This window comes from Podarcis liolepis (genome assembly GCF_965112155.1).
Source record: "Podarcis liolepis genome assembly, chromosome: 1".
NCBI classification, from domain to species: domain Eukaryota; kingdom Metazoa; phylum Chordata; class Lepidosauria; order Squamata; family Lacertidae; genus Podarcis; species Podarcis liolepis.
Window position 1 is genome coordinate 138,697,615 of NC_139554.1, and position 17,371 is coordinate 138,714,985.

General features: G+C 40.7%; 2 protein-coding genes across 4 annotated transcripts in view; one reads left to right on the forward strand and one right to left on the reverse strand.

The window, feature by feature from the left end:
• The window catches only part of LOC310693456 (uncharacterized protein), a 28,564-nt gene extending 23,075 nt beyond the window's left edge, over nt 1-5,489 (reverse strand). The window contains exon 1 of the mRNA XM_083475593.1: nt 1,702-5,489. Within this exon, the coding sequence (XP_083331719.1) occupies nt 1,702-1,709 (8 nt within the window). The 5' untranslated portion in view covers nt 1,710-5,489. The remainder of the gene's footprint in view (nt 1-1,701) is intronic.
• The window catches only part of MYL1 (myosin light chain 1), a 28,285-nt gene that overhangs the window by 7,619 nt on the left and 3,295 nt on the right, over nt 1-17,371 (forward strand). The window contains exons 1-5 of one of the 3 annotated variants that reach the window (XM_083475333.1): nt 6,801-7,078; nt 7,879-7,903; nt 12,182-12,325; nt 13,681-13,854; nt 16,054-16,131. In XM_083475333.1, the coding sequence (XP_083331459.1) occupies nt 7,076-7,078; nt 7,879-7,903; nt 12,182-12,325; nt 13,681-13,854; nt 16,054-16,131 (424 nt within the window). In that variant the 5' untranslated portion in view covers nt 6,801-7,075. Of the gene's footprint in view, nt 1-6,800; nt 7,079-7,878; nt 7,904-8,165; nt 8,194-12,181; nt 12,326-13,680; nt 13,855-16,053; nt 16,132-17,371 lie in introns of those variants that run through there. The other 2 variants (XM_083475332.1, XM_083475331.1) reach the window with 2 other exon arrangements.

The following is a 17,371-nucleotide window of genomic DNA, read 5'->3' on the forward strand; positions in this document are numbered from 1 at the left end:
TGAGACACGAAGCGGATGAGTGTTAATGATCAGAAAAGAAAGTCCTACGTGGGTAAGATCTATTGACCTGCCACGATACCCAAGGCTGGTCCAAGTGGTCTCTGAGGGTTGGAAGCCATTTCTCTCCTGTTAGACGGAAGTATAAAGTTGGAAGGGATTCACTAGACCATTAAGTCTTCCTGGTCCCACAAGAGCATAACCATTGCCTAAACTTACTATCCTGATGGGTTAAATAATGGAATTTCCTATAAATCTATGCTTAAGTGGCAGGTGGTTGTGCTGGGCTATGTGGTGCCCTCCAGATGTTTTTGGATGGAAATTCCCATCAGACCCAGCCAACATGGGCAATGGTTAGGGATGACTGGAGTTGTATTCCAGCAACATCTGGAAGGCACCACATTGGCTACCCCTGGCAAAGAGGATTTCCCTACCTTAATGAATCCCTCCTAGGGTTGGACACCATAGGAAGTAGCTATAATTCTATGATTCCATGGCCTCTGCCTGTAAAACATACATGCCAGTTAACTAAATTGATTGTATAAGGTTTTTTGCTTCAGTGCTGCTTGAATACTTGTGGTTTTTGAATGTCAAAAAGTACATCATTAAGAAGAGTTTTGCATATCTATTCAGAATATGCATGAAGCAACAAGCTCAAAAAAGTGCTGGCATGATTACCCTCCAATGAGGAAGATTTAAGACAAGGCTGGACAGGGATCTTACCAGGATTGCTTTATACATGTAGGGTCCTGATTCAGTGTCCTGGACTAAATAGCGATTCATATTCTTCTTAGTACTAAAAGTTCTTGACTCGGTTCCTGCCATGCCCAAATTTGTATTATTAAACACAAAACTACTGCTCCCAATAAGGGGGAAATAAGGAGAAATTTCTGTATTTTAAAAACTCAGCTGATGGTCTGAATCACCAAAGTGATGAGTGTTAGAAGATGCAGCACAAGTAGCATTCACACCCATATCCACCCTAAATTCCAAATTTGTATTATGTGACGCTCAAATGGCATGATTATTAGAATATTTAAATGTTAATGCAAAGGTAATGGTTGCTACTGAAAATCACTTTCTCACAGATAGGACTCTATGTACCTGTAGTAACTTTTGGATAAGCTATTCCATGTGAGATGGCCAGGTAATCCTAAATCCTTGGGCTGGCGGCACAGTAGAAACCGAGCCATGGTGTTTACTTTTAAGTCAGTCATGTGTGTCTTCATTGAGCAAAGAGAGGGGCCTTCTTTGAATCCATACCCACAACCTTCCCCACCACTGACCAGCCCAGTATCTGTGAGCAACAGTGTGAACCTTTATGTTGTTCCTACAGAGGACATACCTTTTTATGGCAACGGTGAGAAAACATCCCACTGCTGCTGCTTGGGTGCTGCTTGAGGTGCCATAGGCAAAATAATTAATTGTGCCTTGGCATCTAAAAGGTCAAGAACTCTTCTTACTCTAGAGTTGAATTAATCTGGCCAAGAATACCAATTTAATTTTCTGATATTGAAAAATCAAGACGTTGAAGAAACAAGACTGTACATTTGGATAATGACTATCAAAGGGGTGTCATATATCAAGAGATATTAAAGAGTGGGCTTTAAATATGCTCCTTGAATATATATTTGGCACGCTTCCTGTTTACAGACAGAAGTTGCATGTTTTGGCAAATAGCACCAACCCTAATGATTTTAATACCTCATCATGGCCACTGGAAGCACCTCAAAGGAGACAGGTCCCTTGGAACTCACTGTAAATGTCAATAGCACTGTGTTTCTTCATCTTCTACCGTGCTGATTAGAAAATTAGGTGTGAAGAAAATGGAAGTGCTAAGATGTGGTGGTGGTTCTATTCTTAAAGAATCATTACTCCTAAAGCTACGTAAAAACGTATACAATTAGCCCTTGTTACTTACATTTCTAAATTCCACACCAAAGAAACACGTTAATGGCGAATTTCATTCCCATATTTTCACTGAGGCTTTTTAGAGCTGTCCATATAGGTGACACACACACATCACATTTTAGGTGAGAGCTATGGATCAGGGCCCCAGATTCTTAGCATCAGCTCCTCTCGTATTTAGGTGAGCATTGTATATACAAGTGAATTGGGTTATGCTGAAGATAAAGTGGTGTGAATAAAAAACAGCTTCAGAATAGGCCAAGCCTGCAATTCTGTTCACATTCACTTGAAAGTAAGTTGCATTAAAATCAACAAGGTTTGCTTCCAAATAAACATACACAGGATTGTTGTTACTTGCGTGGATTTTTTAATTTTTTTTTTTTATGTCAGCCCCTGCACCTGCAACCTGAAGTGGCACAGTATCACTGCATTCTTTTGCATGCTTGTGCAGAGACTAGACCCAGATGTGTGTTTTCACAGCTGGGATGGGATGAAAATGGCATTTATGGTTACATTCAACAGTGACAAAATTTGTTACACAAAAAGGATTAAGGCTGTAATCCTAAACATGCTTGCTAGACAGAACGTCTTACAGTATGGTAGGATTTCACTGTCTTTCTATATGCATAAAAACGTAAGGTGCTATCATGCTCTGCAGTGTGCATGGCCACCACTAGGCAGCCATGACAACTGCAGCATGAGGAACAGGAGTCCGGCCAGGCGAGTTGATTAAAGAAGGGGGGGGGGAGATAACCACTGTTTGAAGTGTCACAGCCCAGTATTATTATATGATATCCATGGTTGTAGTAATGTTGACCGTTTAATTTAATGTGATCAGACCACTGATCTGACCAATATGTCAGTTAAGGCATATTGGGCTGCAAAACCTTTAGACCACATTTTGCCCCTCAGATAATTCTGGGCACCCCACACAGAGTTAGAGTTCCCAGCACAGTGCCCAGAATTCTCTGAGGTAGAGAATGTGCTTTAAAGGTATAGTGCGTAACCAAGTCTGACTCATCACTTGCAAAAGTGTCAGAATTCTAGAATGTTATTTACCAATAACAAATGCTGGTAAAGCTTCTAGATCCTTCTAGATTCACACATTTGCCACCCACCCGTCACACTTTTTTACGGGCAGAGGTTCACCTGCTTTGAGCAGTTGCATGGCAGACAGCAATCTGCCGGTGGTACAACTTTCCTGTATCACCACACCTCCATCCAAGAAAAGCTTCATCTTCTGAGTTTGGCCTATTCTGTAGTTATTAAGACTGCCCATAACAAAGGGGACAACCCAGCTATGGACTTTCAGACATTACAAAGACATATCCATAGCCATTTCTCTTTATATATTTTGAAAACTGTACTGTTGGATGGGACCTGAGGGTCACCTAATAAAATTGAAAGTAGTCCTGGGAAATGACAATTTCCTCCTACCAAAGACAAAAACTACACCCTATTTCTTTTCACGTTTGTTTCCAATTTCTATGTATAGCAGGATAATGTTGAGATGTTGTTTTTCGCTCACACTCCTCAGTCAGAAGTAACACTATAAGATAGGAACTCTTGCTAATAATTCATCTGCTATCATCTGACACTCCAAATGGTCCTTATTTCTTATTCCCATGCATGGCTCAACATGGAGATAGCAATTCTTCTCTCACTCCTGATTAGCACCTAACTAGAAGCAGTGGGGGAAACCACATTATTCAATCATGTGCTGGTTTTCACCTGGGGCTTATGGAAAACCTCCCTCCGGAGGAGAGACAGGGGCTTCCCCCCCCCCCCCGCCTTTGGAATGCCCTCCTCAGGGAAGCCCACCTGGTGCCTACTATGCTAAGGTTACCAGATTTTTTTCAATGAATCCAGGGACACTTTCCAGCTTCAATGGATTTTGTCAGGGGACTGATTTGTAAATCCAGGGACTTTCCCCGGGAAACAGGGACATCTGGTAACTTTATACAGCTGTACCTTGGGTTAAGAACTTAATTAGTTCTGGAGGTCCATTCTTAACCTGAAACTGTTCTTAACCTGAGATACCACTTTAGCTAATGGGGCCTCCTGCTGCCGCCGCTCAATTTCTGTTCTCATCCTGAAGCAAAGTTCTTAACCGAAGTACTATTTCTGGGTTAGCGGAGTATGTAACCTGAAGCGTATGTAACCCGAGGTACCACTGTGCAATCCTTGGGGCACCAGCCAAATACTTTTTCTTAACTGTGCCCCCCCCCGGCTTTTCAGCAATATTTTGTTTTGACATATTACAGCTTCATATATGCTCAGAGTCAGTGGTTAATATTGCCTATTGAGTATCTTCAGTAAAGCTTATCAATTTCTTATTGATTCCAATAGCTTTGTTTTGTTGTTTATGCCATTTGCTACTTGGCAACCTGAATTTATGATTCTGTGTGTTTTGTTTTACTTGTGAGCCAGCTAGAGGCTTTTTTCCATAAGCAGAATATAAATTCATTGGATAGTGAATAATAATTCCCATATCACTTCATCCTGGCTCACTCCCCTCTTCCTCCCCAGCATTTTGTGGCTCACCTCAGGTGCCAGCCCAGGTCCCCATGGCATCTTTCAAAAGCACCCAAGCAGGATATGCCTTGAGGAGGAGAGGCTAGCAAAACTGAATACCTCTTAAAGGGCCCCACCTGCATTCTGCTGAATAGTACATTGTCAACACCAAACCAAACCCAGAAGGCCCAAAGGCAAAGGGATCTGTAGAGATTCCATTTTGCTTCAGCCTCGACACACGCAGACTCTGTACTGCTGAGGAATACAACTCATGTAAGATTCCCCAGCTTTCTTCTTACGCACCAATCAAGGCCTCATCCTGTCTAAACCAGTGTTACCTCTGAAGAACTGACAGGTCAACCCTGATCATTTTCGAAGTCATTTGGGCTGTAATTCTGCACCGGTTTACAGGTGGGTAAGTCCCATTGGCTGGATCTACTCAGCAATCTATAGTCTATAAGCAAGCCAATCCCATAATGCCAATTTAGCTGTATCTAAGAATTTCTACTGTTACAGCTGGGAAACAACTTCACTCATGAAGTTTCAGCCTCCCTTTCTAAGAGAAGAATCCTTTCTTACCCACAGCAACAGAAGTGCAAAAATGGCCTGGTTTGTGGGGCTGGATGTGCATTCTCCTTGCTTGTAGGATGATGCCATCTATAGCGCTGGTGTGGCCCCACTCCTGCCTTTAACCCAAATTTACATGGGATTCATTCATGAATCTCATATTCTGAAAGTTTCTATGGGGTGAGTTTATTGGAAATGTAACCATGCCCTGGAGAATGACCGATCTTGGTCTTGCGGCTCAACAAGGAAAAAATACCTCCTGATAATAGATTTGGCATAGGAACTGAACGCCCTACTCCAGATGCTGCTCTTCACCTGTTAATTAGGAACTGTAGTTGTAGAACTTTATTAGTTACAAATTATTAAATATAATTGGAAATAATGATAGCATGGCAATTACTTGTTTAGCCAATGAAAAGGAATTAGGATTTTTCCCACAGCAAGCTTCACATTTCATTATGTCCAAGGGGAACTCCAGAGTCCTTTTTAGCTCATTCTGGAAGCAATGTGGTAATTATCAATTAATTTTCAAACAAGGTAAATTACTCTCCTTTTTTTACCTGAACCGGAATCAAACCTGAGACACAGGTTTAAACTGTTGAACATAAACAAAACTGCATAAAAGCAAAATATATTTTAAATGTGGTCTCCCTACCCACACTTTAATATGCAAGTTAGATATACAAGTTTTGTATTTTGTAGCTACTAGAAATGTCGAAGAATGGCAAGGGCAATGTTACAGGGATTGCAAATAAACCTGTAAATGTAGTGAGGGAAATGGTTGTATTCCAAACTCCTGTCTCTGAATATGCTACCAGCTTTTTATTATAATGATGGGAACCCTCTCCTGCCTGTCATAAACCAGCAACACATCATTTTTCCAAAACCTACATGAGCTACATTTTATCGCGATTCACAAAATCTAAAAATACAGAATCTTATGAATCATACATACTTTAAATGCTAGAAGTAATTCAGATTACATATTTGACTTCAGGCAACCACCAAGCTGTTCAGTTTTGTTCTTAAGGCTATCAAGCCATTGGTTGGCTAAGTCAAACTATTTGAATCTAATTTTACACCCCTAAGGTCCAATTCACATCTTGCTCATGGATGTTGTAAAATCACTGAGCTCATGGTAAAATCATCCCATCAGCTCTACACAGGTGAATGTTTTCTGAATGTTTGTTTGATGTGGAATTCACTATGCCAGATTGAACTATTGAAGGCTAAAGTTTGCTCTGTCTTAGTAAAATGCCACATTACATAGGAGACAATATAGACTCACCACTCAAAACTGATATGGTGAAATTGTCTTAACAGTGGCTTTACCATGTTCAAAAATAATTCATGAATCAAGCCAAATTTATAATAAAACCTGCTACTTTTTCTTGGGTCTTTAATCATTTCCTTTGTGAACTTAACCTGGGAGTAACGTTCTCCTAACATAGTGGATCTTACTTCCAAGTAAACCTGCCTAACTCTCTGCCTTAACTGGCAAGTGAACTATGCTGACTGAAAGCAGGAGGGGTGTTTCCCCTGGTGTGTAATAATTTGGGATTAAGCTTCTTAAATTCTCTGGCTAGAAAATGTCGTTCTCAATACCAGAGGTATCAGACCTAGCTGAAAATGCTTAAGGCAGCCAGCTGGAGAAACCCTTGAGAGGTCCACTGTCCCACCAGCTGGCTCAATAGCTGGCTCAATATGAACAGGCGTCCATAAGCGATAAGCCTTTTTTGAGGAAGACTACATAAGGAATATTCCATCTTTACGCTGCAGAGTGAAAAAGTGCTGACAGGATTCAAACTCAGGAAAGCAAGCAGCAGCTCCCTGCCTGCTCTTCACCCTCCTAAAAATAGTGCCTACGAGAGGGCCATCAAGAAATGGATCCTTCTTTGCCTTTGCCCTAAGAAAGTTAAAGAACTCCCCTGGGGGGAGTGGCCACTACTCTCTGACACTTAATCCTGCCCATGATGTCACTGGTTTATGTTAAATAAGAAGAAATAAGGCCAGGGAGTCAGGACCACTCTCAGGGATTCAGGCAGCTTCCAGCCGTGCCTCCTCCTCTTCCCTTCCAACTTTCGCAATCATGGTGGGTGCAGGAGAAAATTAGTTCTGCATAGTGAGCCAGTGGTTTGATCTAACATTGTCATTTTCAAGTGTGTAATTAGTGCATAGCATAAGGGAGTAGAGAACCAATATAGTGTCCTACCAAAATCATGCGGGAGTGTGTGCATCTATTCTTATTGTTAATGTGAAATTACTGGGATTATTTGGGAAATCTTGTCTTATGTAATAGCTCGCATGTTTCCTGTCTTTTATAGCAGGTTGTTGTTATCAATAGCCTGTAATTCATGTTTGCTGAAATATATGTGCAGCAGAATCCAGATGCACAACCTGCCTATGAACAGTAACAAAATGGCATGTTTTTAAAATAAAGGCTTAAAGGACATATGGGTCTTAAACCTTCTGTTTTATTAGTTCTTTTGAATGTAGTATTTATTGCACAATGATATTTTCGATTTACATTAAGTTCTCTACTGTAATGCAATAATATGTTCCTCTAAAAAGGATTACGATATTTAGCTCATACTGTATATATCTGTGCTTCTGATTGTGTGCAGGAAGATACTATAATGGACTTCAAATACTTACATGACATTGTTATCTGCTTTTATTATTATTATTTTTCTAACATAAACTGCTTTTGGAGGGCTTTGCCCTGAAAGGTGGCCTGGAAAGATTTCAAATAATGGAATACATAAAATACATTTGTGGCCAAATTAGTTCACATAAACACACTATAGGATATGTATAACTTTTGTCTGTCAATGCAATTTTCCCTCCAAGAGTACTAGCTTTTTACTTTCCTCTCTCTTTTGCCAAATGCAGTCCTTCAGCGCTGATCAGATTGCTGGTAAGTGGAACATAAATTCAATTCCCTGCGTGTTGATGTGATTCATTGCACGGAACATCAAATACTGGATACTCATTAGCTTAAGTAGGCATTGTTCCATTAGCAACTGGTGGCATCTCAGCTACACTTGAAAAATCGGACAAAATCCTTTTCTTTGCATCTTGGGAAGATTTTTCAAGGAGCAAGCTGGATGCTGTCAAGTCCAACAAGTCTTTCTTTTTTTAAAAAAGGGGCTTTTTGTGATTGATTTTTTTTCTAACAGATCGAGTTCTCCAAGGAACAACAGGAGGGTAAGTTTTTGAGGAGAGCCAGTAAACATAGAGAGGTATTTTAATACCACTGGAATATGCCTGCTGGTATAAACAGTGAAGCTAAATTGACTTCAGTCATGTAGACTTCCACCACTTAAAGATCAGGCTACAGATTCCAAATCACTTCTTTAGATGTTTTATGTTTTGCTGTTGACTGCCTTGAAGCCCAGATCCCAAGAGAGTGCTGCCTTCTCCTTCTGGCACATAGTCTTCAGAGAGCTGCTAAGGCAGTAATGACAGAATGAGGTTTAAAGCCATTAGTAAGGAAGAAAGCAGAGAAACAAAAATCTATAAATGTTGCATATGGATAAATAAATAAATGAAGCCAATGCATGTATGATTATGACTCCTAGGAAATGCTAAGGGAATATCAAGCTGTATTGCTGGAGTGGGGCAGAGCTAAATCAATTTAACTAAGAATATAGTATGTAATATGAGTGTCACGAATTAAAGGGAATTTGGGGCTTATTTATTTATTTATTGTAATCAGCCTGTTGTATACATTTCATAATTCCAGTAAATTAATGTTCCTATCCCCACAAAAAATCAGTCTGTGTGTCTGTCAGACAAAAGAAACAAATACCCCTTTATCAATTAAATATCCTAAAATATTACTTCTGTAAAGATAGTTTTATTTGATCCCAATTTATGTAAGTCTTTTATTATTCAATTAAAATTAAAAGCAAGACACCTTTATCACTAACATCACAGCCCTAATCTTCTCTACTCAGAAGTAAATCCTATTGAATTCAATGGTGGTTACTCCCAAGTAAATGAGGCTAGATTACAGCCTTATAGTAGTAGCACTATAAGGCTTCTTGCCTATCATCCATTTTGATGCAGTGTCACAGCAGTTGAATGGCATGTTGATAGGCTACCACTCATATGTAGGATCAATATACTACAACGCTTTGGATTTTATTTGTCAAATAATTGGCTTGCATTATGTGATTTAAGATATGAGTATATGATGCAGAATGCCCCAGATATGGTGAATGTCAGCATTCACTGGTATATCTACAAAGAGCTTGGTGGGGTGGGGGATATATATCTGTTTTCAGGTATTCACAAAATTCCTCTGGATTTCCAACATTCACATTTAAATGGCAACATTCAGTAAAATCTGGATGTTCACTGTAACATGGGGATTCTAAATGAAACCATCAAATGGCAAGATTTCTTTAACTTGATTTGATATGCCCTTGCTGTAGTGAGTACCTATTGTTTTTTACATTTCTTAGACCTATAAATTGAATGAGAAACCCACCTTGCCTGGAATGTACCTTTGAATTAAAAAGCTCTTTCTCCACCTTCACATTCTGCATTAACAACTTTCACAAGCAATACATTCCAGATTAAAGGGTATTCTTGGAGTTGCTCGTTAAGGTGACCATAGATTGATTAATTTGCTAGATTAATTTTAAATTAGTCAAAACCAAAGTATTTCAAAACAAAAGAGCTGGCCAACATTTAGTAAGAACACTTTTAACAGTTGAAACACTTTCTTTAGTCATATTAAACTGCTATAAAAGAAAAGTTGCCCCCAGTTAATATCAATTTTTTGGCTTATTAAAAAGTTGACAAACACCTAGCCAATTAAAGAAGATGTGGAAGAACCCTAAAATATTTTTTTTACTTCTGGGTTAATAAATAAATTATTGCACTGCGCAACATGAAGGGGGGTAAAATCAGAATCCCAGCTGTGTCTTTAAGCACCCACACACGTCTGTGGACTTAGCTTCACATTCTGCCTACTGCAAAAACATATTTTTAAACCTAGTGAGATCTTGCATGGAGGGGAGAGGAAAGAATTTCAGTCACAATGCGTGCCTATAAAGAAAGGAAACATCTCTGGCCTTCCAATTGTTTCAGCAATGCCCATCTGTTCTTGGGCTGCAAATACACTGATCCAAAATACAGAGCAAAAAGAATCTGAGGGACAGAAGAATGTGCTTGAAGCATACTTTACTGAGCCTATCATTACTGTTAAAAATGTTAAACCAGGCTTAAAAGCCAATATTGTTCAGAATCACACTGTAACCTGTTTCCCACCAGTATACATGGAAAACTGACTGCTGTTTGCAGCAGCTGAAAATGAGGAGTTTGCATTTTACATTCCCGAAAGTGGGTAGTCTTTTAAAAAGAAGAATAAAAATGGTGATGAGTTGGTGATGAGATCTTCCATTGGTGTAAATGAGTGAAGTTCTGTTGTTTGTAGCCACTGAGGAAATATCAAATGTGAGCCTGGGAGCATGTAGCCGGCTCGTCTCTTCAATTCTAAAAGGCCAGAACTTTATGAGCTGTAATGGGAGAGGGCTAGCTATCGAAGTGCCTTGCAGGTCTCAACGCATCAGACAGTGAGGGGATTAATATCAGATATATTGGGTTACAGACTAGCAACCGCACGTCCTGCCTCAGCGATTTAGGAGAGGGCTAGGGAACTTCTTGAGGCAGTATAAGGAGGGCAAGAGGGAGCACCAAAATAGTACAGCTTCACAAGCACCCAGGAGAAAATGAATGGAGGCTGCATAATTTGCCCCGTGGCTTACGAAAGACGGAAGGAGCAGAGTTCTATATAAAGCAGAAATTTACGCTTTGCCAGGCATGATGTGGCTTCAGAAAAAAAATCCAAATTGGTCTAGAAGAAATTTCAAAACTGCTCTGTGGCGACTGCAGTTAGGTGACACTGGGTTCTTAACAGCCTTATAAATGCAGTGAAGAAGGTGAAAACTTTAAACCCCTCCAAAGACACACCTATTCATGCTGTCTTGCCTTTCTGTAGGAGCGGCTTGCTTTCCCACATTATTCATATAGCTTGGCTTCTATGCCTCCCAAAGTACTTTTACTGTCAAGACACAATGCTTGCTATTTTCAGCTGCTGGTTGTGTCAGATCCTTTTTCCATTTGCTGAACTTTTTGGCTGTCTGCAATGGCCCCCTGTACCCATAATTGGAAGGTTCTGCCTTGCTTTATATGATGATAGCAATGATGGTGAGATATTGATTTATACCCCTCCCCTTTCTTGTAATGGGACTCAAGGCCTCTTACAGATAAAAATAAGAACCATTAAAAACACAGGAAAGACAATTAAATATGGATATTAACTAATTAATAATAATTAATAATTAAATATGGATATTAATTAAACGGCGTTTCTGTGCGCTGTTCTGGTTCGCCAGAAGCGGCTTAGTCATGCTGGCCACATGACCCGGAAGCTGTACGCCGGCTCCCTCGGACCAATAAAGTGAGATGAGCGCCACAATCCTAGAGTTGGCCACGACTGGACCTAATGGTCAGGGGTCCCTTTACCTTTTTTATTTATTAATTAAAACTAAATACATATATAACATTTATATGCATGCAGGCAGTTACGATAAAAGCTCCCACATGTGAAACAGCCCCGTTGCTTCAACCGCAGAGGAGAGTTACCCAAAAAGGGTGAGACATCCACACCAGTGCTTCCTTCTGTGGAGACTCCACTCAGGCAATCTCTCTCTCTCAAAAGTGGGGTGAAAGCTGATAGGCAGAGTTTTCCTGGGGATCAGGTGTCAGAGCAGAGGCCCCAGCTCATATCTTTCCTCCTCCTCCTCCATGGGGCTATGGCAATGTGGCTGTTTCACATGGAGGATTTTAAAATGTATCAACCTTATCAGGGCTCTCTTAGCCATCATAAGGTATGGTAAACAGTCAATATTTATTGGGGGCAGGGTTGTGAACCAAAGGGGCTCACTGCTTCCAGGAAAAAGGGACAAGGGAGGGGGCCAAATCTCAGCTTGTAATGGCTATTAGAGGCAAAAAATGGGGAGGGGGATAAATTTGATACTACCAGTAAAATTATGCAAATGTCACACCGCTGGAATTTTGTTGCAGAGAAAGTGGCCCTATTAATATTTATACCATAGTAGATACAAACTAGTGTATGGGCAAGTTGTTTGACTATGGTGACACTGACACTTTCCTCTTGCAGACTTTAAGGAGGCCTTCCTCCTTTTCGACAGGACTGGTGAAAGCAAGATCACCCTAAGCCAGGTTGGAGATGTCATTCGTGCTTTGGGGCAGAACCCCACCAATGCTGAGGTCAAGAAGATCATGGGCAACCCCAGCAATGAGGGTAATGACTCTGAGATGAAATGGTCCATATTATGTCCTCTTAACGTTCAGTCAAATTCTCCTTTCCCACTACCTTAATTTTAGTGAAGATGGAGTGTGCTTTCCTCTTATACAAGCCTTGACCACACAAGCATTTGTGGGGGTGGGGTTTTTATTTTAAAAAAATTAAAGCATTTAATATTTGGTTATTATGGACATGAGTTTGTAGAATTTGTGAATGTGCAAAGTAATTTTTTCAGCTCAACAGTTTTATTCCAGCTTTGTTGTTGTTGTTGTTGTTTAGTCGTGTCCGACTCTTCGTGAACCCGTAGAATAGACCAGAGCATGCCAGGCACTCCTGTCTTCCACTGCCTCCCTCAGTTTGGTCCAACTCATGTTAGCAGCTTCCAGCTACCCACCCAAATTAAATTCCTGATGTCTTTGATGAGAAAGAGTCAAGCATGTGCCAAGGGCATATCTGAAGACATATGATACAGCTATTTCATGAAATTAAATAGTTCAAGATCTGACTAGTGCCTGGTGGGACCTATATAAACTGACTTGAAATTGCCGTCTGTACTGAGCCCCTTAAGCCCCCATCACCTCACCAGTAGCTAGTGTAACTATTTCCAGGAATCAGAAGTCTTGATTAGCTTTTAACACTTGCTGAATCCAAGGATTAGAGGGGCCTAGCCAGGATTTTTGTTAGGGGGGCAGCTTTTGTTGGGGGAGGCAGAACCTCAGTTAAGTATTTTTATTGCTTTTTATTGATTTCCGGGGGCAGCTTCCCCCATCCCCCTTTGGTTGCCCCCATGGGTCTGGCACTCCTAACCCCACAACTCATAACAATATCTAACTCACAGCCCCTTGTTGTTTTTTTCCTTTAAAGCTGTTAGCAAGCTTTACCAGTGTGAAGGTGCTGTGCGAAAAGCCATAGTACACAGCACTAGAAACACCACTATAAAACTACGGTATAATAAATAGATAATGCATGAAATAAATAGCGTGTTCAAATTAAACTACAGATCCTTTTTCACAAGTAGTGCAACCACTGTGTGCTTGTGTTTCCTTAGAAATGGAGCTGGACAACCATTAAATTATGATTCCTTTAAATTATGATTCTGTAAAAACCGTCCCCCTCCACTGAATACAGATTTGCCTCCTTTATGTGTATGTAGCATCACCTGATGATAAGTACAACAATAAGCAAAGACTTCAGTGTTCTATGACTACCTGAAAGCTTTGGCAGTAGTACCATATTGTGAAGGAAGAAATTTAATTTCTAAATGAAGCATCACAGGATAGCACTTCAGGAGAACTTCCTAAAGCATCACAAATATATCTGAGAACATTGTTGATAATGTTGTTTTATTGTAGAGATGAATGCCAAGAAAATTGGGTTTGAAGAGTTCCTGCCCATGATGCAAGCAGCAGCCAATAACAAGGAGCAGGGCGGCTTTGAAGACTTCGTTGAAGGTCTGCGTGTCTTTGACAAAGAGGGCAATGGGACCGTCATGGGTGCTGAACTCCGTCACGTACTGGCCACTCTGGGTAAGGCTTCCAAAAGTCCTCATAGGGTTGGAAGGAACCATAAAGGCCATCTGGTCCAAGCCCGTGCAATACAGGAATATTTTGCCCAGCATGGGGCTTGAACCCCTGACCCTGTGTTAACTCTACTACAGATATGTTTTGTTTTTATAAAAGTTACATTCCTTTGGCTTTCTTCAGTTAAATCTGGGAACTGGAATTTTGGTCAGAGCACCGAGAATTCTCTGTAAGGGATCCCAAGGCTTTCCATCCCCTTAAACCAAGCACTGGAGTCCTCAGAGATGGGTTGGAATAAAAATAGGAAAATAAAGTAAATGTTTCTGGAGCTGGAGAAGATTAACTTTTTAGCCACTTTAAATCTATATTGGCATTAGTGCCCAATTATTATTTCCAATGTAATAAAACAGATATTTATAATAGCAAAGGCCTATTTATTTAAATTTGGATGATCCACACTTTCCCTGAAGTATAACAATGTGGTGTAAAACATTCAAGATTATAATAAAATAACTAAAAGTGTAATTAAAAGTAACTCTTTACCATGGCTGTTGATACCTGAGGTGTATGTTTTTGGACCCACCTTATTTTTAAGGTTGGAAGTTGTTTTAAGTTGTTTTTATATTATGTTTTAATGATGTCGCCCACCTGGGATCTTAGCATGGAGAGCAGGTAATACAAACATACATACAGACATCAATAAAACATCATTAGATCCTGGTTGGTTAAAAAGAAATATATTTCAAAGACACAGAGAATCATACAACCGCAGGGACAGAGCATGTGATCTTAGGGGGTGAAACTTAATTTTTGCAAATTTCTTCAGTGAAGGGTCTTAAAAATATGTTTTAGAGTTTGAGGAATTTATATTTGCTATTATTTTGTGATTAGACAACATTCAGCTTGGTAATTTGATGAAGAAGTTTTGAAAAACTAGATAATTTTAATTTTACCTTCTGAAAATCTCAGGTAATGATGATAGATAGATAGATAGATAGATAGATAGATAGATAGATAGATGACAGGAATATAAACTACAAGTCCAAGCACTTGGCAATTGTTTGCAATGATTTCTGTGCAATTTTACACACATTTTATTTATCAAGCAAAACTTAAGTATATTAATTTAACCAAAATATCTTTTGAATTTCCAAGTCATGTTACAACTTTTTAGATCCATCATATTTGGAATTTGAAAGTTGAAAGTTGAATAATTCAACATGCCCTTTTGCAGGGGTACCTCTCCTTTGATATCCTGTGTGGTCATGGATCTGTTGTGAGCACCTAGAAAGTTGCTTCCACAGCAGCAGGAAACAAAGGTGATCCACCCTGAGTTCCGCGTGTCAGCATTTTGACTGCCTAACCACATTGCACCCTTGGCTGAAAGTCCACATAGATTGCTACAACACCACAAGTCCCATGACATCACTAGTGTCAGAAATGAAGAGCTATCAGAACAGATACACTGACCTAGTTTGTACATCTACAGTTAAAATATGGTTTAATTGGAACGAGGAGTGTGCTGGTGCATGCTGCTCAGAAGTCTCCACTTCAGATCTCCCCCACCCTGTTCCTGCTGTTGTCATTCCAGGGAGGAGATAAACCAGAGGCCGGCTGTGTGTTACACGTGAACCAGCGCTCGTAGTTTGTTTATCTGAAAGAAACCATGAGCCAGTAAGCTAAGAACAAACTAAGAACAAACAGCTTGGGCTTTCTTTGGAGTGAAACACACCATGAGTGATAGCTGACACATAACACAAAGCCAGTCACTTGTTTGCCCCCCACCCCACAGCACAGCATAGGCCTCTGTAAGAACAGGGTGCTGAACTAAATGTGTCTTTGGTCAGATCCAGCAGGGCTTTTTTTATATTTAGATCTGTAAACTGCTTAGAAGCAATTTTGGCACATAAGCAGTATAGTCGTACCTTACTTCTCGAATGTAGTCTGTTCTGGAAGTCTATTCGACTTTCGAAAACCAAGGCTCAGCTTCCAACTGGCTGCAGGAGCTTCCTGCACTCAAGAGGAAGCCGTGTTGGATGTTCGTCATCCAAAAAATGTTCGAAAACCAAACGTTCAAAAACTTACTTCCTGGTTTTTGGCATTTGGAAGCCAAAATGTATGAAGCCAAATGTACCAAGGTGTTTGAGAACCAAGGTACGACTGTATATAACATCATCACCACCATAAATATCTTCTGTGGTTTAGGTGAGAAGATGAAGGAAGAAGAAGTAGAGGAACTGATGAAAGGGCAGGAAGACTCCAACGGCTGCATCAACTACGAGGGTAAGTTCCACTATACAGTAGGGGGAAACATCCATGGGGTGGGGTCAAATGAAAGAGGTGCTGGAGGAAGGAGAATTTAACACTTCCCTCACCCATGCTGTTTTCCCAAGTAAATTGCACACCCCAAGCTGCTATTTTCTTTGCTTTGCTGGAGACCCAATATAAAACAGTGGTACCTGTGTTTTCCTCCCCAGTAGCTTTGGGGGAATTTCAGCTGGGGAAAGCATGCAGGAGGAAAGGGAGAAATATCCTCTCCCCAGCACTATTTCACTAGTGTATTCCATCCCTCACCCAAGCACATATGCCTTTCCTTTTTAAGTTGGCATATCAGATCATGGATTTCTCATGTCACATCTGTTTGTGCTCTGAAGAGATGCTGGGGATTGAACTTAGGACCTTCTGCATGCAAAGCAGATGCTCTACCACTGAGCCACGTCCCCCTCCCAAATGATGGGGCTGAATCTGTGGTGTGCCCTTAGCAGCAGCCCAATGCGGACAAGCTCATTGCAGGGGAAAGCGGGTGGCCAGTGTCCAAAGCGAGAGAGAAAAGAAGTGGGATGGTTAGCCCAGGCTCATGTCCACCGGAAAAGAAAGGAGATTGTTTATGGGGCCACATGAAAAGTATGGCATCCCTCGCCCATGGTACATGAATAGCAGCGGTTTCTCTTCTCGCCTAGGCTGAAATCCAACACTCCTGGCACTGGAACACCTGTCTTTCCATGAAAGGAATGAAAGGCTCCCTATCATTACCACACCAGCCATGATGCTTTTGAGCTGTTAATTTATTAGATGTTGAGCTTTTCAGCATTTCCCAATGACTTCTCCCAATATTTCATGTAGGTTTGCGTTGAAGTGTCATCAGTCTGCAGATGACACTTGGTCAGCTCTGCCTCCGCTCCCCACAGGCTGTTGAACTTTTCAACCAATGACTGGAGGCTGTACAGGGTTGGATGAGAATGAGCAGGCTGAAATTGAATCCATGGGGCAGGGGAACCCATAACTTTGGACAGAGGCTTACATTGGTCTTAGATGAAGCTGTGCTCCTCTCAAAGGACCATGTTGGCTGTTGGGGAGTGTGACCCTGGATTCAGAGCAAATTGGGGGTGCTCAGGTGGCAGCAGTGGCCAAGGATGCTTTTTGCCAGTTTAGGTTGGTATGCCAGCTGTGATCCTATTTGGAGAGCAGAGCTTGCCTCACTTACTCATGCACTAGTGACATCTAGACTAGACTACTACAGTGG